The sequence below is a fragment of the Microcebus murinus genome, chromosome 23 (assembly GCF_040939455.1).
Source record: "Microcebus murinus isolate Inina chromosome 23, M.murinus_Inina_mat1.0, whole genome shotgun sequence".
In the NCBI taxonomy this organism is placed as follows: Eukaryota; Metazoa; Chordata; class Mammalia; order Primates; family Cheirogaleidae; genus Microcebus; species Microcebus murinus.
The window spans coordinates 32674862-32698768 of NC_134126.1; the positions used below are offsets into that span (position 1 = coordinate 32674862).

At 43.6% G+C, this 23907-nt stretch overlaps 1 protein-coding gene across 4 annotated transcripts in view; it reads right to left on the reverse strand.

Moving 5' to 3' along the window:
• Positions 1–23907, reverse strand: part of NR5A2 (nuclear receptor subfamily 5 group A member 2) — a 126717-nt gene that overhangs the window by 48132 nt on the left and 54678 nt on the right. For all 4 annotated transcript variants that reach the window (XM_012744423.3, XM_012744419.3, XM_012744425.3 and 1 more), the window contains one exon: positions 7709–7828. In XM_012744423.3, the coding sequence (XP_012599877.1) occupies positions 7709–7828 (120 nt within the window). The remainder of the gene's footprint in view (positions 1–7708; positions 7829–23907) is intronic.

Here is a 23907-nt window from a genome sequence, read left to right on the forward strand (position 1 = left end):
ATTTGCAGCAGCAGCAAATTTGTCTGGGAGGCAAGTCCTCATCTGCCACTCACCCAGAGCAGACTGTATTAAATTTTTATATTTATTGACATTTCATTACCATAATTGACTGCACTGGCTTCTCCAGGAGAAGGCACGGGGCTGCCTCCTAAGCAGGAGAACTAGTCCCTCGAGCAGAATTTGCAATTAAAAACAAGGCGGAATGGATTTTTTTTTTATTGTGTAAATATGATGAGTTGAATTTTCAGCTTTAACTAGAGAATACAGGGTGTACAGAAACCTTTTTCAAGAGTGAGAAAAATTATGAGTCAGTGGAAAGACGACCCCCCAAAGGTGTCAATCAGTTTATGTGGAGTCAACTATGCATGAAAAAGCCACAGTTACCGTGTGTTTGAGGAGAGCTCTAGCATCGGGCCCGGCGCCGCCCTACCTGCTTTCCCCATGTGCTGGCATCTGCCCGCTGAATTCAAGCACCAAGCCTGCTAAGAGCTCCTTTGGTTTCTATTGGGAGTGTGTGAAAGAAAAGGGTCAGTACAGGGTCAACCTGAACCCTGAGCTGGAAGCAGAGGAGACGAGCTGTCGGGCTCTGCGCAGCATGTTGGGATTACCTGCCTAGCATGCAAAGCGATGTCCCAACGACCATTTTGCCAGTTCTCTCTCTCACATGGGGAATTTTCTGCTTTAAGGAAGTTCTTACCTAAAAGGTGTCTGTGCTCTAAATTCTTAAAAAAAAACAAACAAAACTACACAGAGTCTAACGACGTCAGGTAATAATGACATAAATTCTACAGGGACAAAGGAGGTAGACAAGTGAAGGACAGCCAGAAGGCAGCAGGGGTGGGAGGGCCTTGGACAAGATGGGAGGTCTGATCTGGGCCATCCCTGCCTTTTACTAACCAAGAGCCTTGGGCATGCACAATCTCCACGCCTGGGTGTCCTGATCTTCAACTATGGAAGTTAAGGTCAATGATGATAATAAGGTACTTCCCACTTCTGTGATTATCAAAAAAATAATCTTAGCTGGGACAATACTAGCGATTTAAGTTTAGAATCCATTGAATGCACCATAGTATAGCTTAATAAATACATAGTATTATACATTTTAATAAAAAATCACTACTTAAGCCTTAAAGCAGGAAGACTGTGCTAAAATAAAGCATAAATATATCAGTGTATATTAATTTTTCATTATGATGATGGGGTTAATTAAATTCTGATATGTATGTAGTCACAACAGGTATGTAATAAGTTCAAATACTAGAATTTCATACTTGGAAATGTACTGCACTATAACTGAAAGGAATCTAAATTGTTTCACAGAATTGCACATTGAGTGAGAGACCTTTAGTGAGATGGGCCTCAAGAAATCAATTGTCTTACCAACAACTTTACAGCTATACATTTATTTACATGCTAATTTGAAAGCTCAAACATGCTTATTAAATGGGGGCTCCAATAACCTTTCTTTCAAGGATAATTTATCAGATTGCATGGCTCTGAAGAAGGATGGGTAATTCCCGAAACAGCACACAGATCTACAACTTCCTTACATTTTATTACAAACATAATTATGTTTTCATTGTTGAATGCAGAGTTTGTGCTCATTTCAGGAGCAGCTGGCCTTGTCTTTTATGTACTTAGTAAAATTAATTTATTGTTCTCTTACACGTAATCTTTGTGCCATTAAATTCAAGGGAGATATTGAAGAAAATACTCTTAACCAATGTCCCCTTTGGATAAATTTCATTCATCATGAAGGTAGAAACAGTTTTAGCTAAATTGCTTTCAGTTCTAATCACCAAAATTTTGATGACTCGTATATTGTAAGATGCCTGTCATTTTAATATGATGCACAATAATAGAAGATAATAAATTGCCAGCAGACCCTTCCCTTAGGACGATGCTACAGTGGCTGTTAATTAGCTACAATATGCAAATAGTAAAACCCAACTCCACTTCAAAGTACACTATTATTTTATACATAGATATAATATATATATTTTTAAATACTGGATAGAAAGAATTCTAATCATAAATATAAGATGCTACAGTATAGAATTGATTTGACAGTGCTTAATATTACTGATAATCATTATTTCCTTTTTGCTTAATAAGGTTACTTAATGTACATTTATACAGATGCCTGATTGAAAGACACAATTAAAACCTAAGTGCTAACTTCAGGGTTAAGCAAAGCACCGAGTCTTTATTTCAATACTATGTACTGGTGTCCTGGGCTGCTCTGTTCAGTGGGACTATTTTGGTTCCTCTAGTTCTGAATGAACTGAGAGAAGATTCAATTCTGCAAACATGTACTGAGCAAACTTCCTAGCCGTGGGGCTGAAGACAAAGGTTGTGGCATTTTATGTAACTTTCCTCCCTCTCTTCAAACTCCAAGTAGCAGTCTCTTGACTATCGCGCTCATTTTTTCAATTCAGTCTAGCCTTTTTCTTCTTCCTCTGCTGTAACAAATTCACCACATGATTTACAGAGAGCTGCATTCAGTAGGAAAAGCCAGGAGACCAGACAACGGAGCACCAGAGGCCTCTCGTCCCTCAAGAGGGATGCCCGGGGTTGCTATGAAGCAGTGTGGACGCCACACACCCGCTTTCAAAGCAAGGCAAGATCCCTGTCCGGGGGGGTCCCACTGGGCCAGGACTTTGGCCCTGATATCATGGACTGAGGCACATTTAACGTTACTATTTGCTAATCTGAAAGTACTGAATATGAACATTTTCATTTGTTCCTGAAGTAATCATCATGGGGGAGTTGAGAAAATTCTACAGGGAAACCTGGACATTTACCGGAGAATTGAGAATACTGTACTTCTGGTTGAGGCTAGAAAGGGTGGAGGGGGTTTCTCTACCCCTCAGAGGATTTTGAGCACTGCTATCTGCTTCAACTTGCAAAGAAGAGTTCAACTAAACATCCTCACCTTAGGGCTAAGGCACTTCCCCATAGAAGCTGAATCACCTGGCCAGCTCTGAATGCCCATCTTATTCCTCCTGCCCTTCCTGCTCTGAACTTTCCTCCCACCTTATCTGACCCTGTGTCCCGGGGCTTGCTTGTGAAAGTGCTCAGTGGGAAGCTCGATGCAAAGGGCAGTCATTATAGTCATCAATTAGGTAGGTGAATTACATTCCTTACCATTATTGCCTACAGGGCTGTGTCTAATTTTTTCCCCTCACATCTTCGATTTCCCTTTATTTATCAGGCCATCAGATATATTTTTGAAATAAATGAAAAATATTCTTCTGTCCTATAGGTGATTGCCAAGCTTCCTGTAGGGGAATTTTGCACGCTTTATTGGAAGAGTGCCATTTAATTCTTTGCCGTGATATCAACAACACGGCTTTGATACAAGGCATCATAGAAACAGGCTTCTATCGTTTTAAAGTTCACATTCTGCACAGATCCATTGTAGTAAGTAGTAGGTCAGTATGTCTCTAGGGCGGATAAATTATTTTATTTAGAAAAATAAGAAAAATATTTATTTAAAATATCCATTTTCTCCAAAGATTGGAAGAGAACTCAACAAAAACATCTGATATATGACAGATTTATGAGCAATATTTTTTTATTTCTAGTTTTGTCTTAAAGGTCAAATAATTTTATACGAGTAATATTCACATTAAAATTGTTTCTGTATAATTTGAATTTACCTTTAAAATGTGCTTATAATGCCACACTAAAAAAAAAATCCTCCCAAAGACAAATAAATAAACACACACACACACAAATTATGCATTTAGCCTCCATAAAAAAGAATGAACTCGTTTTGCTCGGCAGTTCACAGAGGCTGCCATGCACTGCAATGACACATGAAGGACAAATTAAACACCTGCAGTGCAGACGAGCTCTGTAGCATCAGTGAGCTATCCAAAGGCAGAGTGGTGGGTTGGTGAAGAACACAACCTCTGGCACTAGCCTGCCTCGAGCTGAAGATCCATTCTACCACTTAACTACATCACCTCCCGTTGCCTCAATTTCCCTATCGACAAAAGGGGATCATGCTAGAGCTGCTTCACAGGGCTGCCAACTCCATACATGTTAGCCTGTGTGGGCCCAGCTGTGAGCACTTCCAATTTTTGTCAGCATTTTACAGGACTATTTCCTGTAATTTTTATTGCGATTCACTCAGGTAGATACCATCACCATCTCCATGGGACAGGTGAGGACACGGAAACTTGAAAGGTAAAGGAACATGCTCAACATGACATAGTTAGGAAGTCTTGGAATGGGGACATGAACACGAGTTGTGTCCTAGTTCTGAACTACATGGCACGTGGTGACCAACCACACACACACACACACACACCCCTCTGCACTAGTAAAGAAAATATACTTCACCAATAATTCAATTCTTATAGACTGTAAACACAATAAAAAGACAGTTCTTTTTTTTTTTTTTTTTTTGGCTATCCTCAACTACTTACATATCTTTTCTTTTTTATAAATTATTTTGCTCCAGAATATTGCTTTACTCTTTCACTTAATAATTCCTTTCCTTCCTTTCATGATTTCGGCTACCTTCTTAAAATTGGCATATGCCAAATAATTTATTATTGTTGTTTTTCTTGTTGTTTCAACCAAAATCCAGTCTCCCTCGCTTGCGATCATGGAAGTATACCAGTCAAAAAAAAAAAAAAAATTATACTTGAAACTTTCACATACCTCTCTGGGCCACAGAATAGGGAGCAGTCTATAGCAATAAAAGGGCGATATACTTCTAGAAAACTATTATTGACATCCCAGCCCCAGAGAAGTAAGTTGGCAGGTATAAGAGGGTACGGATGAGACGTGGGAACACAGTGAGTACTATCATGGGTCTTGAGACCCAGTCAACTTGTTTTAGGTGAGCAATGAGGCTAGAGACATGACAGTTCTCATCCCATACAATCAGCTAATATTTATCATGTGCCTAACACAGTCAGCATTTTAGTAGGTGCCGGGGGGATACATAAATCATCCGTATAAGACTTTGCGTTAAAATATCTTCCTCACTCTGTTGGAGAAGTCGTGTGCTTCTGGAAAGTCTTCCTTTGTAGCACTCTTGCTTTCATCCTACGAAACTGCAGGAAGCCCAGGGATAAGTTCAAATGTTTTGTCTAATTCTAACTTATTCCACAAAATATAGCTGCCTTCCATAAGTTGCCAGAAATGGGACTGTCTGGTTGTAATTAATCATCATCAGGCTATTCGCTTAAATTGGATGGGAAAAACTGAGGGAGGGGCTTGGGCAGGCCTGTGGCGTACTAAGCATGGGGGAGCTGGAAGAATATAGGAAACAGGAAACATAAGGAGACGACTCTCTCTCCACCAGGGAGTTCCTCTTTCAATTCTGACGGCAAAACACAAAGCAGCAGAGTAAGCAAACTAAAGACTATAATAGCATCTATTCCTTGACTGTTCTTGGTTTTGAAAATCAGAGAGGAAAGAAATGTTCCTTTTCTACTTTTCAAATGCTAATGACCTTTACCCAGGAGTAGCACTTAAAGCAAGATAAAATGTGAAATAAGAAGTATTTCTAAAGAGCAGAATGGAAGTGCTTTGAGAAAGAACGGCACAAACCCATTTCATTTTCTGAAACTCAAAAAGACATGAAATCAAATTAATTTGTGAGCTGAGACTCGTACTTCTAATGTAGCTCCTAGTTGGGCAGAGGTGGGTGGACTACCTAATGACTGGACTCTGAAAATGGGTACATTTCCTCCAAGGACTTGGGACACAGGATGAAAACGCTAAACAAAAATTTGAAAGCACAGGAAGTCAGACCCATTGAGACTTCATTTGCTCATCTCAAAAGCTTTTCTCATGAGAAGTGCAGAAAGCAGGGACCAGATAGTGACGGAGGTGCTCGATTTGATCCAATTTGCAAACACTCTAAGATGGTACTTGCCTTTAATTTGATTGGGGAAATTTGATTTATTAGCAATACAGCAAACGATGTGGAGCCAGCCTTCCATTCCCAAACACGCGCTGCTGCGCTGGCACAGCACATAAACGTTTATGGCTGGACGTAAAAGATCACGGTGGCCGAGTACTGAAGTCACCATTGCTGAGCAGTGTAAGGGGCCCTGAGTGGGTATAACCCACAGGACTGGAGGAACCGCTGGGTTCCACGCGTTTATTTTAATACATTAGTTGTAGAATGGAGGGGAAGCGACTGCAGGGGCTTGCCCAAAGCCTGTCTTGTTGGAATGAGGGCCCTTAAGCAGATACTCTGTTTTTTAGGACATCCACGGAGCTGTCTCTCCTTTCTAAGTCTTTGCTCAAATGTCACTTTTCAATAAGGCCAAACCCGCCATTTCTATCGAACACTGCAACCCACGGGTCACGCTGCAGGTGAATGCTGCTTTCCCTCTACCTGGCCTTTTTTATTTTCTTTTGCTCAGTAACACTTTAACCTGTAACACATTACAGGTTTATTAGGATTATTGTTTATTGTCATTTTCTCCCTACAACAACATTAAGTTACATGAGGGCAGGAATTTTCTTTGTTTTGTTCACCAATATATGCCAAAGCCCCAGAAAAGGGGATAGCACATAGTAGGAGGTTCAATAAATATGTGTTGATTGAACAAACATCTATTCAGAAAGGAGTAGAACTTAACAGTAATCTTTTCTTTCTCTTGCTTTTGAATGACTGGATCTGGAAGACTGCAAACTCCTGTCCCTTCTGACTTGCCTGCCTTTATGCCAACTATTTAGATCAGGTGTCCTCAAACTACAGCCCGCAGGCCACATGCCGGTCGCCTAGCACATTTATCCGGCCCTCCGGGTTGTTTTTGCCACCACTGCCTGTCCTGCTTCCCAGGCCCACAGTGCACACTCTCCAACGGTCTGAGGGACAGTGAGCTGGCCCCCTCTTTGAAAAGTTTGAGGACCCCTGATTTAGATTGTATGTGACATCTGAATCCGTCTCTTCCACCAACATTGTTCCAAAATAGTAAGGATTCCACAATTATAGGGTCTTAAATACCTGGCAAATAAATATGGTAGGTTGGCCGGGCGCAGTGGCTCACGCCTGTAATCCTAGCACTCTGGGAGGCCCAGGCGGGCGGATTGCTCGAGGTCAGGAGTTCAAAACCAGCCTGAGCAAGAGCGAGACCCCGTCTCTACTATAAATAGAAAGAAATTAATTGGCCGACTAATATATATAGAAAAAATTAGCCAGGCTTGGTGGCACATGCCTGTAGTCCCAGCTACTCAGGAGGCTGAGGCAGGAGGATTGCTTGAGCCCAGGAGTTTGAGGTTGCTGTGAGCTAGGCTGATGCCACGGCACTCACTCTAGCCTGGGCAACAAAGCGAGACTCTGTCTCGTAAATAAATAAATAAATAAATAAATAAATAAATAAATAAATAAATAAATAAATAAATAAATAAGGTAGGTTAATAAAGAAGCTGGGAGAAAAAAAACCTGGGTACTAATCATTGCTTTGGATTTCGCAGTTGCTCGGATGCTTGTAAGCAGAACTTTCAATCAGGGCAGGCTGCGAGCGGCAGAATGCTTATGATTATGTTTGCTTTTACAAGTTTAACTGCAATCATGAGAGCAGGAACAGAGTGCACCAGGTCATCTTTTCTAAATTATTTGCAGCCAATCTCCCCCTTTCAAAGCACAAGAGTGCTTCTGACCTAGTTAAATTCCTGCCATTCTGAACATGCTTAATAAAAAGACACTTTTTTCTTTGGCCTCTGCACTCACTTGCTGCCCAGTAACCAGGAAGATGGAGCCTTCTTTTCCGTGTACCACTTGCCGGTAAATGTGGTCGAGGATTAGGAGCTCACTCCAGCAGTTCTGAAGCAGCTTCATTTGGTCGTCAACCTGTAAAAGACAGAGACACAATTGACACTGTCATTCGCTACTTTCCAGTTTTTGCACGATTTTCTGCAGAAGAGGACCACCTATACACAAGGACATCTCCACCACTGGCCACCGAAGTGCAGATGCTCACAATTCACATCACTGCTGCTGAAGGTCATTATTTTCATTTGGACAAATAATTTTTTGGCCACATATACAAACTTAACCTAGGTATAATTAATGGACTGCTAGGAACAGGCACTCCATCAAATTGGTCTATCTGACATTGATACAGCTACTGGAGTTTGGTTGAGGGAGGTAGAGGCAACCTTAGACTGTCCGCAGTAGACCCCATTAGATGACCCAAAGTGCCCATGCTTACCTATCGAAAGGCTCATAGAGTGCATCGAACTGAAGCTGAAAGAGTATACAGACGTTAACAGTTGCCGAAGCAAGAGGATTTACATGCACAGCCAAGACGACTTTCGGAGATCAAGGAACCTGCCACTACTTGTCATCGGTGCTGGCTGGAAGTCCACGCTGTGCCAGACTCTGCACAGAACACTCCCCACGCACGACCTCAGCACTACCACCCTGAGTTTGCTTTCTGTGATTTGGACAATTTTCCCACAGACTCTCTAAACTCTCCTTAAAAGGGGCCAAGAACAGCACTACCCGCATAGCGTCGTGTGAGGACGGAAATGAAAAGTGCTATGTCACAACGGGCACTGGACACACATCCCATCTCGCCCTCCCGAGAGCTGCCTTCTGCAGTGACGCACACATGCCCAGCTCTAGCACGGTCCCCTCGCCGGATGCAGACAGCACGGTGACCCATCTCCACGGTTCTGTGTCTGTTTCCTTTTTATTCTGTGATGTTCACCAGTCACAAATCTTGGCATACGCAAGTGCGGTGGCCGGGTTTGGACATACAGTATGCATCCATGAAAACAATACCTGGCACAGTTTTAAGCGGGTTTTCGAGTATTATTTTAGATTTTATTCACAGGACATGTCTTTGAAGTTAGCAGAGCTGGAACCGTTCAATTTGCATATGAAAAAAATGGGGTCTCAGACAGGTTCAGGAGTTTGCCTAAAGCATGCTCTCTTCCTTTCTCACAATCTAGGCTGTCTCCAAATTACATCAAGAGGTCCCCAGAGAAGGAATGGGCTGCACCTGCTTCGGCAGCACATATAATAAAATTGGAACAATACAGACATTAGCATGGCCTCTGCAATTAAATTTTTAAAAAAATTTAAAAAGTAAGGGCCAGGCTCGGTGGTTCACACCTGTAATCCTAACACTCTGGGAGGCCGAGATGGGAGGACAGCTCAAGGTCAGGAGTTGGCAACCAGCCTGAGCAAGAGCGAGACCCCATCTCTACTAAAAAATAAAATAGAAAGAAATTAATTGGCCAATTAAAAATATATAGAAAAAATTAGCTGGGCATGGTGGCACATGCCTGTAGTCCCAGCTACTTGGGAGGCTGAGGCAGGAGGATCGCTTGAGCCCAGGAGTTTGAGGTTGCTGTGAGCTAGGCTGACACCATGGCACTCTAGCCTAGGCAACAAAGCGAGACTCTGTCAGAAAGAAAGGGAAGAAAGGGAAGGAAGGGAAGGAAGGGAAGGAAGGGAAGGAAGGGAAGGAAGGGAAGGAAGGGAAGGAAGGGAAGGAAGGGAAGGAAGGGAAGGAAGGGAAGGAAGGGAAGGAAGGAAGGAAGGAAGGAAGGAAGGAAGGAAGGAAGGAAGGAAGGAAGGAAGGGAGAGAGAGAGAGAAGGAAGGAAGGAAGGAAGGAAGGAAGGGAGGGAGGGAGGGGAGGGAAAAAAAAAAAGAGGTCCTAGAATTTTCTATACCAAGTAAATTTAATTCACTTTGCCAAATTCTTCTCCTCAGCTGCTTGAATGAGAAACCAAAGTCATTTTTAAGTGGCCATTCAGTGAGATTCAGGACAGTTGTCACTGATACATTAGTAGTGAAAGATTATGGCTAACTTTATTTCTATCAGTCCAAGACACGTGACCATGGTAAAGAAAGCACTGAACTTAGACTAAAAACAAGGATTTGAGAGATGGTTCTATACTTCCTAGCTGTGAGAGCTGGCTCCACCACTTAATTCTCAAGGCTTATTTTCTCAGCTAAAAATATGTAAGGTGGGGCTGGCCATGGTGACTCACACCTGTAATCTTAGCACTCTAGGAGGCTAAGTCGGGTGCATTGTTTCAGCTCAGGAGTTCGAGACCAGCCCGAGCAAGAGTGAGACCTCGTCTCTAACTAAATAGATAGAAGAAATAAAATTAGCTGGGCAACTAAAAAATATACAGGAAAAACAAATTAGTCAGGCATGGTGGCGCATGCCTGTAGTCCCAGCTACTCGGGAGGCTGAGGCTGGAGGATCCCTTGAGCCCAGGAGTTTGAGGTTGCTGTGAGCTGGGATGATGCCACGGCAGTCTATCCTGGACAACAGAGAGAGACTCTGTCTCAAAAAAAAAAAAAAGTGAAGTGGGCCTTGTTGTGAAGATGAAATGAGATAGCAGATGGGAAAGCCCTTTGCAAAGTGTAAGCAATACACAAATGAAGAGACAACAAACAGAAAGTTCTCAATTGGAAGACCATATCAGTTCTGTTCAGAAGGAAAAAATCAATTGCAGAGATCAAAGCTACAGTCAAGCTCTGGCACCAGGAAAAGGCATCCCCAAGCGCATGACCATTGCAAATATTTCAAACCAGTATGTCTGTTCTGACCGAAAGAACTTCATTTGTTAAGTAAATAGCAATTTTGAGAGCCAATTATTTAGTGGGTACAAGTGCCAGGCCCTGGGATCTGGTGATGAATAAGATAAACACAGTCCCAGACTTTGTGAAAATTACTCCCATAGGACACTATTGTGGTCCAGTTGACAGTGATTCACTTCTTTCACTAGAGGGAAGTCTCCCAAGTGTCGAGTGGTGCTGCAGTTCAGGCTGTGGGCAGCAGCTTACCTAGATCTGCCCAAATGTTCTCTGCAAACAGCTGACTCCAGGAGCCGTGGCCTAATGTCCTAGCAACACGCATGTCATTGTGCTCAGAGCAGATTCCAGGAACTGTTTCTTACAGGGGCTGAGGAGTGATTTCAAAACAAAGTGCACTTTGCTCCTCTGGGTTTTATTATATTCTCAGACACCATCAGCATCTTATTTCAAACTTATCAGGCTGTGATGGCAATTTGGTTTCATTATGTATTTTTTCCTATGATGTGAAGCATTACTTATTCGTTAAGCATTTGGTTTTTTTGTGTTTTTTTTGTTTTGTTTTTCAGGGAAGCCCAAAATACTGTACTTTGAAATGATCTCCCCAGTAACAATTACCATACGTGTGAGTGTTGCATGGAATTTCCAGACGAGTGGGGGAATACAGACTCCCCAATGTCCATTTATTTATGGATGTCTAACGGGGATTCCAGGTTAAGAACCTATTTACACAGCAAGAAACGTCATTATTATCTGCTGTCCATGTTGAAAAGGAGAACAGGTGAATGAAAATTAAGAGAGAGTATCTTCTGGAGCCATCTCATTAAGGGGTCTTCTTTTCCATTTGCATTCGGTGGTTCCTATCCTTCATATGGAACAGGATAGTAACAGTTATGGTAAGAGTTTGCCACAATTAAGCCATATGAAAATTATAGGGCAATAGCTAGGCATGATGGCTCACACCTGTAATCCTAGCACTCTGGGAGGCCGAGGTGGGAGGATCATTTGAGCTCAGGAATTCGAGACCAGCCTGAGAAAGAGTGAGACTTCGTCTCTACTAAAAAATAGAAAGAAATTAGCTCGACAACTAAAATATATACAAAAAATTAGCCGGGCATGGTGGCGCATGCCTGTAGTCCCAGCTACTCGGGAGGCTGAGGCAGGAGGATTGGTTGAGCTCAGGAGTGTGATGTTAGTTACCGTGAGCGAGGCTGACGCCATGGTATGCTAGCATTGGCAACAGAGTGAGACTCTGTCTCCAAAAAATAAAAAATAAAATAAAATTATAGGGCAAGATCTGACTTTTCTTAGCTTTTTTAGGATGTTGATGATATGCTTCCAAAATCTGGGCCAGGCACAGTAGCTCGCACCTGTAAGTTATTTGGGAGGCCGAGGAGGGACATTACTAGAGGCCAGGCACTCGAGATCAGCTATAGGACAACATAGTGAGATCCTATCTTTTTTTTAAAAAAAAAAAAAGACAAAATCTGCATATTCCCTATTGCTCTGCTTCTTTAGAAACTGCAGGAATGGGTGAAATTGAGCATGCCTATTTCCCATAATCAGTACTTCATTTTGTGTTGTGCATTTCTCTTTGTGTCTGGCAGAGGATCTCCTCTAATCTGTTCTCACATGGTATTGTGATTGCTGTCTCTCTGCCCTGTTTAAGGGCACTGCCAAAGTACCTGGCAAAAAAGAAGCATGTGATAAATGCTTGTTACATACAAGAAGGAACAACTGATAGAATTCCCTTCACTGCTGAAATTTTCTGCTTTTCACCTGTTCATCTCTAGTACCTAGCCCGAGATATAAGCAAGCAACTCCTTCAGTGTTTGTGGAATGAATGACAATCTCCACACAGCAGCGACGCATGAGCAACTTGCATCTGACCCTCCTCACACCTGCCCCTCGGGTCTGCGCCCACCGCTGGCCCTTGGTAAAGACTTGTTGACTGATTGTAATTTTAACACCCCTTCTGAGCAATTGATTCCTTGTTTTAATACCCTCCGAGGAGGTTTGCCTTGCGCACAGTCCATTTCATTATTTTCCATAATTGATTATGTGATATTTTATATTATCTTGAAATTGGTGAGTGTGCATCTTCCCAGTGCTTTGGGCGACACAGTTTCATGCAAGTCTATGAATAAAAGGGCAGGCTAAGCAGGATGGCCAGCTTGTTCCCTGTCTCTAGATAAGAAATAATGGCAAATTTGAAGTTGTTTTTTCAATTAAAACAAACCAAGTTATAATAAAGGGTAGATTAGGGAAATGGAAGAAAAATAATCTACTTCTTTTGAGTAAATTCTGCAGGTATGAATGCTATCAGTAAATAATTCAAGGTGGCATCGGGGAGCCCCGGAGGAGGACCACTGGAGTATGAGTCCCATTATGTATCAAAACGGCTCACTAGTAGTTGGCAATAGCACCTCCTATAATCCTGTGTTATCAGCATAATAAAAGGAAGGACTTATCTCAGAAACGTAGTTACTCATCAGAGAAACTATTTATACAGATATTATAGATAAGAGTGTAAAGGAACACAAGTCTCGTATTGTTATGAAGCACAACTTCCCACAACCCAGAATGTTAATCATTAGAAACTTGTGCTTTTTCACAAGAAGAGTGAATTTGGCAAACAATTAGAAGAAAAATGTGTAGATCTTTCTCAAGCCCACATTTAACTGATCAAAAACTTTCTATTACTCCCTTCCCTTTACTTTTTAACAGCCCAGCAAGTGAGCTGTCATTCACTTTCCTTCTTTCAGAGCTTTTTTAAAAATTGACATCGTGAATCATTTGGGTAAAGCGTTATGAAAGATATTGTCAGGAAAACTTTCTACAATACAGGCTGGTGGTTTAAACTGAATGTAAATCCATTTCTTATTTCTGGTCATTAAATTTGGTGTGTCAGGCCTTGTGTTACAAACTGGAAGGAAAACAGATTATTGAAATACAGCCCTGCCCTCCGGAAACGCACGCCACTGAGGAGACAGAAGCCCGAATCCGTTACTACACTCCCAAGCGCGCAAGACCACGGGAGCACTTCACGCCGCTCCGATTCCTGCGGCGACTTCCTGGGGGTCAGACCAGGATGTATTTAACCTTGTAGATTACTTAATAAACATTTTTTTCTTTCTCAGCAGCTGCTATTAGAATAACTCTAGGAAGAAGGTATACTCTTTTTTAAAAAATGACTCTAAGATGCTTCAGAATCGTTACAATGGGAGTCCAGCTATTTTTTTTCCATTCTGGCAAAAAGAATAAAAAAAAAACCCTCTCAGCATAAAGAAAAGGCAAACATTTAAAGTGATGGCTCTCCCAGTTACTCTGATTATACGACTGTATCTAATTTTCACATGTACCCACCAATTACATATCTGATATGTAACAATTTTAAAATAAACAAAAAAGGAAAAATAATCCCTAAAGATGGGTTTCTGTGTCTTCTTGTGTCAATGATGACATTTTTTTTTTTGTTTTTTGTTTTTTATACTCGAACCATTCTGAAATGATGACATTTATAGAAGTATATTTTGAAGATCAGAGAGAAAAACCAAAACCCAAATAAGCTAAAATCAACTTAAATCTTCATGAGAATCTGCTCTGGGCTGGAAAGACACAGAACTGCTTTCTTCCTTCCCTGTTTTTTATCAAAAACATGATGATTATCTGCAACCTCTATGATAAACTGCTACAAAGTCCACGAAAAAATGATTTCACATTAACCATGATTAAACAAGCACTAAAAACAATAGTGTACAAGAGAACCAACAGCCAGTAAAACTCCCTAGTCAATTGTTGCAATACCCAATAGATTTATAACCAGAAGTTCTTCCCACCCCGAGATAACTCTAAGCGATTCCAGTGCTTTCTGATTGGGTTGTGGCTGATCCATAACACAAAGTCCTGTCTGTCAACTCTGCACCAGGGAACCAAGCGATTCTGGCTCCTGTCTAAGTTTCTGCAGTGGAGCAACAAAGGATTTTTCCTTTCTGGGATCTGAACTCTCAGATGAATGAAGGGAACCTTCTGGGGCTTTCACTCATTTCACCTCCCATCTAGGGCATGCCCGACAGTCTCCCAGAGTCTCGGACCTATACGGTTTGCGTGCTTCCGTCTCTTGCTCTGACCCACCAATACACAATCAATAGAATTGTCTATTTCGGTCATTGCTATTCCTTTGGACATGAACCTATTCCAAATTCCTTAGATTTCCCTTCAAAGATCTCCACCAAACCAGATGTAAATACTTCAATTTTCTTTTCTTTCTGTTTTTTTTTTTTTTTGAGACAGAGTCTCACTCTGTTGCCCTAGGCTAGAATGCCTTTGTGTCAGCCTAGCTCACAGCAACCTCAAACTCCTGGGCTCAAACGATCCTCCCACCTCAGCCTCCCAGAGTGCTAGGATTACAGGTGTGAGCCACCCCGCCCAGCCAGTGAGACATACATTATGGTTCATGATAGCCTAGTTCTTTGGAAAACATTGCCTATTTGTTTGTTATCTTGCTCTTGACTTGCTGCTACTACTATCAGGAAACACATGCTGGTCTCAGTCACTGTTGTAAAATCTTTAAAAGCATGAGCTTATGTGCACATTTAATTTTCACAACTCAAAAAAGCAGGATTTTTACTATGATCCACATTTTACCGTGAGAAAACTGAGACATAAAGGTTAAGCAACTTGCCAAATGTCACACCACTAGTAAGCAGCAGAGCCAGGATTTGAAGAGTTCGTGATCGTAGGGACTAGGCTAGGACAGTGTTATCCCTTACCTGGAATACGCGTCAACGCGCTCAGAGACCATTGCAAAAGCTGCCTCCTTCAGTCCGCCCTGATCAGCTTCACCCCATTCTGGTCATTCCTGCCTTCGTGCAACATTTGTAACAGGTTAACCTACTTTAGTTGATTTGAGCCCAGGAGTTTGAGGTTGCTGTGACGCCACGGCACTCTAGCCCGGGCAACAGAGTGAGACTGTGTCCCCAAAAAACAAAACAAAACAAAAAGAAAAATATACTCCAGAAATAAAAAGAGAAGGCATGTATTTTATGCCCCTTCACTAACAGCAGGGTTGAGGGCCATTAAAAGAAATACATGGGCCGGGCGCAGTGGCTCACACCTGTAATCCCAGCACTCTGGGAGGCCGAAGCGGGAGGATCACTCAAGGTCAGGAGTTGGAGACCAGCCTGAGCAAGAGCGAGACCCGTCTCTACTAAAAATAGAAAGAAATTAATTGGCCAACTAAAAACATATAGAAAAAATTAGCCGGGCGTGGTGGTGCATGCCTGTAGTCCTAGCTACTCGGGAGGCTGAGGCAGGAGGATCGCTTGAGCCCAGGAGTCTGAGGTTGCTGTGAGCTAGGCTGACACAACACTCTAGCTGGGGCAACAAGAGCGAGACACTGTCTCCAAAAAAAATAAATAAATAAAATAATTACATGGCTTGGAGCTCGGGAGTCCTGGGCCCTACCTTGTCTCTCTCACCTACCAGGTAACTTTAGGCAAAGAACTCAAACCCCATAAACCTCAGCCAGTCTCAGAGCCGCTGATTTTGTCAAATGGGATCAATGGAAAAGTTCCCAGCCCAGTGACTGATGCACAGTGGACACCCTATTGGTAATAGTGAAATAGAAATCTAAATAAATAAAAGAAGGCAAAATATGAGAGGTGCTAAATGAAGTACAAAGGAAAAAATCTCAGGTGATGGAAAGGGTTGATGGACTAGAAAAGAAATATCTTAAAGTAGATTAACGTTAAATGTTTTTCAGTGATTTTTTGCTGGGTATTGTTTTTTGACGACCAGGACCTGTTTCCTGTTCTCTAGTTTAGAAATCTCTCAAGTATTATTAAAGCAATGTTTCACATGTCTGACCTGGCTGACAATATTCAAGCAAGGAAGACAAAATCCTTTTAAGCACGATATGTTTTCTTTTGGCCTGCTTGAAATGTCAGAAAAGCATTTGTGACCATGACGGTCATTTTTGTGATAGGGGCATGGGGTTGTGTTAGTAATCCTCATTTTGCAGACACCACCTTAAAGGTGATAACGCCACCAGGCACGGGAGAATCCCAGGTGTGCTGCAGGTCCATCACCTGGACGTCAGTGATCACAGACGAAGGACCGTGTCAGCTGCCTGGCAGCTTGAGAAACGGACACGCGGCTGGGGTCCTTGGCCCAGCGGGGCGAAGAAGAGGGGAGAAGATGGGAGGTGTTCCACAGAGTCTGCTCTGCGGCTCCAGCAAGGTCACTTTCCGCAACTCCTTCCCTTATAGACTGCATTCCAAAGACAGAAGAAGTTTGTAGAGGCGAAAATGTCCTTGAGTCCTTTTTGGCTGGCTGCTTCCATCAGGCAGTTGGCCAAAAAAAGGAGGAAAGAACCCAAGTGGCCTAAATATCACTCACCAAAAATACAGTTGAAATTAGGGCAGAGGAGAAGGGGAGGTCCCTACGGACCGCTCGGTGATGGGAACTCTCCGGGTGTAACGGCTCCTGGGAGAATTGCTCTGCTCGGTTCCCCAGGGACACACAGAGGACTTGTCCCCTAAACATCACTATGCTAAACGTACAGTCTATCCCTTTGGAAATCCCCAGAAATGGATTCATGGAAAGGAGTAGCAACTGAGGACAGAGCTCTAGGAGCCAAAAGTGTGGACCAAAAGTACACAAAGGTTATTTCTATGTGAACCAAGCAATTTTTGCCTTCTGAGAAACTTCTCAATGGTGCATATGGGAAATAGTCACCCCAGCGCTCTAAACACACTATCTAATTTAGCTTAGCTCCTACCTAATTTCCAGTCTCTGGGACGTGAAGGGTGTCCCCTCTCGTTACCTGGATTAAGGACACCCCCATACTGTTACATGCTGAGTCACACCCTGGTCCAGGGCTCACAGCAGGTGCCCCAAACATCTAGTAACTACATTTTGTTCAACTCCTTCAATTTGCAGAAGAGGAAACCCAAGCTAGGTGGGCTGCGGTTTACCTGAGGCTGCCCCGGCGCCAGAAACAAGGTGGGATCCAGGTGTTCCCAATCCACCCAGGGCTCCTTCCCTGTGCCTCTTTCACACAAGGGGAACAAAGAGCACCCTTCTTTTTTTCTCTGTAAGTTTATTTTTTAATACAACGTTGCCCCAATTTCTTTCCTGCGAGGAAATACATTAATGGTAATTTGATTTCTCTATTTCAAATGTAAACAAAATTGTGACCTGGGAAATAAAGTACTTTGGAAGTTTGCAAAAGACAAAACCACACATACCAAAGGACAGAACCTTGGAATTATCTGGATATAAAATCTAGATGGACGCTCATTCCCGCGTGGGGGAAAGACAGAGACGGTGACTTGGGACGGGGGACGAGCCGAGAGACCGAGCGCTTGTTTAATCACCGAAGGAGTCAGTTTTGTGTCCTGGCTAAGGGAGGAATAAGGTTTTTCTGGGTAAACTGGAGTCAAAATCAAAGTGGAGAAAAAGCCTAGAGAAAAAAAAAGGTTGCACTGTCTTCCTAATTTTGGAAATCCACAATTACCATATGATATGATTGATCAGGTACTTCTCTCAAGATAGGTAGGCAAACAGTAACTTAACTTGTTCCCGGGGCATCTTTCCTGGTGGCTCACACTGAACGGGGGCAGATTGCCGGAAGGGAACGGAGAGGCCCCTTGGTCCCACAGAGTGAGTAGAGCTCCGCCGGCAGTCCCGGGGGGCCACCTTGCCCCAGCCTTCCCCACGGGGGCAGTGTCTGGGGTCACCTGTCCTCAGCCTTTCGGCTTTGCACCCCTGCACTGCGACGCCCCTGCATTCTTGGTGTCCCGTGGGGTCCTCACAGGATAGCTCCTTCCTGGCCTGGCCCAGCCCCAGTAGACCCGGGGGCGAACTCCTTGCTGCCAGTGGTGCTTCTTACAGTTAATGGCTGGTGGCCCAGCAGGGTGGAGTATAGGACCTGCCACCCACACCAAAGGGCCCAAACCTAAAAATGAAGGACACCATTGTCATGGAAACAATGTTCACCAATAGTGTTAGGCAAAAGTTTTGACCACATTTTTAGTTCCCCTGTTCTGGCCAGAAAGGGGGAAAACATCCTATACAAGCTGCAAGCTAATGATTTTGGAATCAAAATCACCTGAGCTAGGTATTTAGCCCTACCATACCCACCTCTATTGTGTGCAGAGGGTGCTCCTTGCAATATATTTTCCATTGCCTATGCTTTTGTATTCTTTCTATTCCCTATTAAGGGAGAAGAACATGGGTGCTGCTGCACTGTCCCCCTCCCCCCCCCAACACGCCCTAAGACATAGGCACCACCCTGTTGAATCTGTCCCCAGGAGGTGAGGACCCTGTAAGGCCAGTCCCAGGCCAATCCCTTTACGTCTTCCATACTTCGAGACAGGCTTTCCCTTATTCACTCTTAGTAACCTCTACAACTATTGGTATATCTGAATATCAAGATGAAAGACAGCACATCAAGCTCCGTAAGGATTTATGGATAGCACAGCTGTCCTGATACACAGAATGCAAGTTCCTCCAAAGGTGGCTGAGAAGTGAAATGCAAGGTGTCGGATTCCATGGTCCCAATTATTCGTAGAGTGAAGTAATCCAGGCAACTCATTGAGCCCATTAACTTTTTAGCGGAACTGACGGACAGCCCCTAGCAGTGTAGATGGATGCCGGCCGGGGAGCGCTGTCACCGCACTCAGCACGCCACTGCTGTCCGCACGCAGCTGTCGACGCAGTGCGTGCCCTGGTGTATTTGAGTGTGAAGAAAGTGGCATTATGGTGTGGATGCAGATTGATAACTGGAATAACAAAAAGGCAGCAGCAACATGAGCATCAGTTTTAAAAATCAGTGTCTCCCATGTTCTTGTCTTAATGAAGTTGGCCGTCATGTGTGAGACAGGGAGCCAAAGGTTCCCAGGTCCCACCTGCAGTACTTGCTCTATTACTTTTTTGTGACCCATTAGGACTCTTCCCTGCCAAAAATTATTTTAAAAATCTTTCTTGATGATGGTACCGGACCTTTCTCCAGAAAATACCAAATAATAGTCACAACCCACTGGTAGGAGAGAGTATCTAACAACATTCCACCAATGCACACCTAGCCAGGTGCTCAAGGCCAGTTGAATTTGTGCCTTGTTGTTCTACACTAGCTCCCGAGTCTCGTTCAGATCTGTCCCAACTGCCTGCAGAATTCTCACTAGTGGCCCAAACCTGGCTGTTCGGATTGAGGATGACCCCGGGCATCTCATTGCTATTTCATTCGTGCAACGGGAGCTCAGACAGAGCTTGGCCGAGAGGTAAAGTATATCCTCTTCCTCTTGTGACCTTCTGCCGTCACAAATGTAGGGGACAGAAGTATGTCCTAAGATTTGGAAACTCACAAAACTGTCCACCTTCGTGTTATATTTAATATATTCCTTCACGTTGTTCTCTATCTATGAAAGCTCTAGAAGAACACTACTCTTCATGAAAGTTCTTTTGGTGACCAGGAAATCTAACCTTTAATCCATCTAAAAGGCCTATTTTCTATCTGAAAAACAGTCATATTTTGACATTCATGGTATTTCATAGATGTCTATTTTAGAAATACCCATCCAAAGAATGAGGTTTAAGTCCATTTACAAAAGCTTAGCCTACACGTACTTGTCTCAGACTCAAGCTTCACACTATTCTTAAGGCAAAATTTGGTTTAAAAACTAGGAAAATGAAGTCTAGGAAAAGTCTATGAGCGCAAAGCCCCCTGCTCGTGGCTGTGCACGGCACTGTGCTTGGGTTGGAAGGGATTCAAGGATGAAGAGGAAACATCTCTCAAAGAGCTTATAACCAAGTATACTAAAAATATTGAGGCTGGGGGGATGTGGAGGCTGTGTTCTCAATATCTAGTTTCTCTTGGAAACCACGTCTGAGTGTCAGAAGGGCTCTGATTGTGCCTGCATCCAGTTTGAATCCAGAATCCACACCGAGTGTCACTCTGGTGCCCGGGCTAGAGTGCCATGACATTAGCCTAGCTCATAGCAACCTCCAAGTCCTGGGCTCAATCAATCCTCCTGCCTCAGCCTCCCGAGGAGCTGGGACTACAGGCATGCACCACCATGCCCAGCTCATTTTTTTCTGTTTATACTATAGATGGGGTCTCGCTTTTGCTCAGGGTGGTCTTGAACTCCTGCGCTCAAACAATGCACCTGCCTCAGCCTCCCAGAGTGCTAGGATTACAGGTGTGAGCCACTGCTCCTGGCCTGCAGGTTTTTTTAATGGGAAATGGCTGACTTATTGGCTTGTTCTACCTCACTTCTAGAATTCACATGGCCCATGACTTCAAAGAAGGATACAGCCTGGATTCACCAAGCCTCTACTTCCTCAGTGTTTCTGCAATTGTACAGGAATGGCAGCAAGTTGTGACAAAAAGGAACAGATGGGAGACTCCTGAGCCCTAAAGATCAAATTGAACAAATATCTTTTTAATTAAGAAAGGAACTATGTTTCAGTAGTATTATGTTACACTTTAAAGCAAGCATTCTGTCTATATTTAGATAATAAAGTTAACTCAAACTTTGAGCACACAGAATTTATAAAAAGTACAGAAGAAAAACAACAAAAACCCCTAGTAAAAAAGGAATGCATTCCTTTTAAAACTTTTCTTTCCCATGTAACTGATAAACAAGTGCAAGATCCCAGCACCAGGGACCAAAAGGACCACGCTAAGGAGGACACAACATCCACCTTTGCTTAGGGTGGCGCCCTGCTAGAGCGCTCGGGCTCAGACAGCTGGCCGTCTCTGTTCGCACGCCAGCTGCCGGTTCCGAGAGGGAAGCACCAATGCGCTGCCGGATCAATACGGTGAAGTATGGAGATTGATCTCATCCCAGAGTAAGTGCATTAACGAGCTCCTCTGCATGACCTTTGCCCAGCGGTACAAATTATATTCTACCGCAAACCGCACTCTTGAATGGGGACCTTCAGTCTTTGCTTGATTTTAATAAAGCACAACTGCAAGGCTGACCCCAAAGATGACTAGAAGGCTCAGAGTGCATCTTTTTTTACTTGCTACGAGGCCTTGCAGAATTAGTATAGAATGCCTGAAACTGTGGACAAAATAGCATAAACACATGCTTTTAAAATAAAGCATATTCTTTTAAGAAGCATTTTTTTATTTGTTTTTTACTAAAAGTGCTGATTATGTATCTGAGCCAGAAACCCTATCAATGGCTTAACTTAATTTTCTCGTAAGAGTTCAAGGAGATATACCTGTGCTCAAGATCCGTGCTTCTCCAAACTTCAACACATCTACAAGTCACGCAGGGGTCTTGTTGAAATGCTCGTTGTGACTCAGCAGGTCTGGGGACTTTGACTCTGGTGTTTACCTGGCTGGCCAGCGAAGCCAATGCCGATAGTTCATAGACCACGCTTTGAATAACAAGCTCTAAAAATTTCCAGCGAATATTATGTCCCTCCTCTACACATGCATGTCTGGGCACACACATAGTCACACGCTGACCGAAACTATAGGTACAGGAACATGGGATGAGGACGGTAACTATGACAACACAGGGTAAACACCTGTGGGGTCAGACAGGTCTGGGGAAAACTCGGGTTCCCCCAGTGGCCAACAGATTAGTGTGAACTTGGGACAATGACTGAACTCCCTCAGCCTCAGTTTATCCTGGCTGCTGCAAAATTCTAAGTAATATTGACTCTCCAAACCTCCCTTGCTGTAAGGGTTGAAATAATGCATGAATAGAACTCTAGACAAGACTTGGGCTCAATAAAAGTTAGCCATTAGAGTGCATCACCGTTTTTCTGTGAGAGTCGGATCTAGTTCCTAACCAACAGCTCAAAGAATACAAAGCAAATAAGAGTCCGACAAAAATGATAACCAAAGCAACAGCGCCAGGCTGTTGTTTGGACGTGGTCTCCCCCTAATTCCCTGATTTGTCTTAGGGGCCAAACACAAAGACACTGCAGCTGCTGAAGAGGCCGAGAGTGATCCTGACCTCAGAAAGGTGAGTTCACAGGTACCCACGGCCCCTTAAAGGCAACTCAATGAGGTCAAGGCCCAGGATGGCACCAGAGAAGTTAGGACAATGCTGAGCTTCTCCCAATTCCTGCCTCGCTCCAGGGGGATCTACTGTGTGCTGGGGAGGGAGAGAGGGCTGACATGCAGGGAAGGCCTGTGTCTATTTGACAGTGACCTACACACACAGCTGTGCCGCCTCCCCTAGCTGTCCTGGCCTCTCCTCGCCCCCAGGAGAGCTGCGGCATAACCACTGGTGGAGGAGTCCCAGGGCACTGAGAGGGGCTCTTGTTCCCATGGGTGCCTCTCTCGCCACTCCTCACACTTGCCGATTTGAAAATTCCAGTTTGGGAATTGCATTCAGTTGGCACCAATCTTTAATCCCTATGAAAGTGCAGATACCCAAGAGTGATTTTTTTTTTGAGACAGAATCTTGCTCTATCACCCCAGGTAGAGTGTCGTGGCGTCAGCCTAGCTCACTGCAGCCTCAAACTCCTGGGCTCAAGCGATCCTCCTGCCTCAGCCTCCTTAGTAGCTGAGACTACAGACGCACACTGAGGCACCTGGCTAATTTTTCTATTTTTAGTAGAGACGGGGCCTTGCTCTTGCTCAGGCTGGTCTTGAATTCCTGAGCTCAAGCAATCCTCCTGCCTTAGCTTTCCAGAGTGCTAGGAACACAGGCGTGAGCCACCGTGCCCAGCCAAGAGTGATAAATATTTAAATCAGTGGTTTTACAAGTGTGGTCTCAGGGTCCAAGAGGTTAGAACTATTTTTCCAATTATGCTAAGATTTGCCCTTTTGACCCTCCACCTCCCATGAGTTTATAGAGTGTAATGACATCATTGTGGCAAAATGGAATGTGTGCTTGTGGAGGCTTGTGTTTTAACCATTTCTCAGCTTTTAACTCCTAGTACATGAACACTTATAGTCAAAACTCATATAAAGTAAAGAACTTTGGAGTCCCCAGTCATTTTGAGGAGTGTAAAGTGTCCTGAGACCACAAGGTTTAAGAACCACTACTTGAAATCAATACCAATCACTTACCATATTATCATAAATGAATTCCTCACATGTTAAACGTTTTGTGGAAGAACTTACTACTGAGCTCAAATCTCTGTGCTAGGGTTTGCTGGAGGAAAGACTCACAAGTAAGGGGGGAGAAGAGTTGGGGAGGTAGACATCTGAGTAACACAAAGCAGGCTGGGAGAAAGGGTGTGATTATGGCCACCTTATGTCCCAGATTTTGCCAGACAGCCCTCATTCCCAGTAGTCCCATGGCTACATTTAGACTTGTCAGACCAATGGCTTTGCGTCGGAGGGGTGGGGTGGGGGAGTGAGAGACAGTGATGATGGCACACCTGGTTGAGGAGTGTT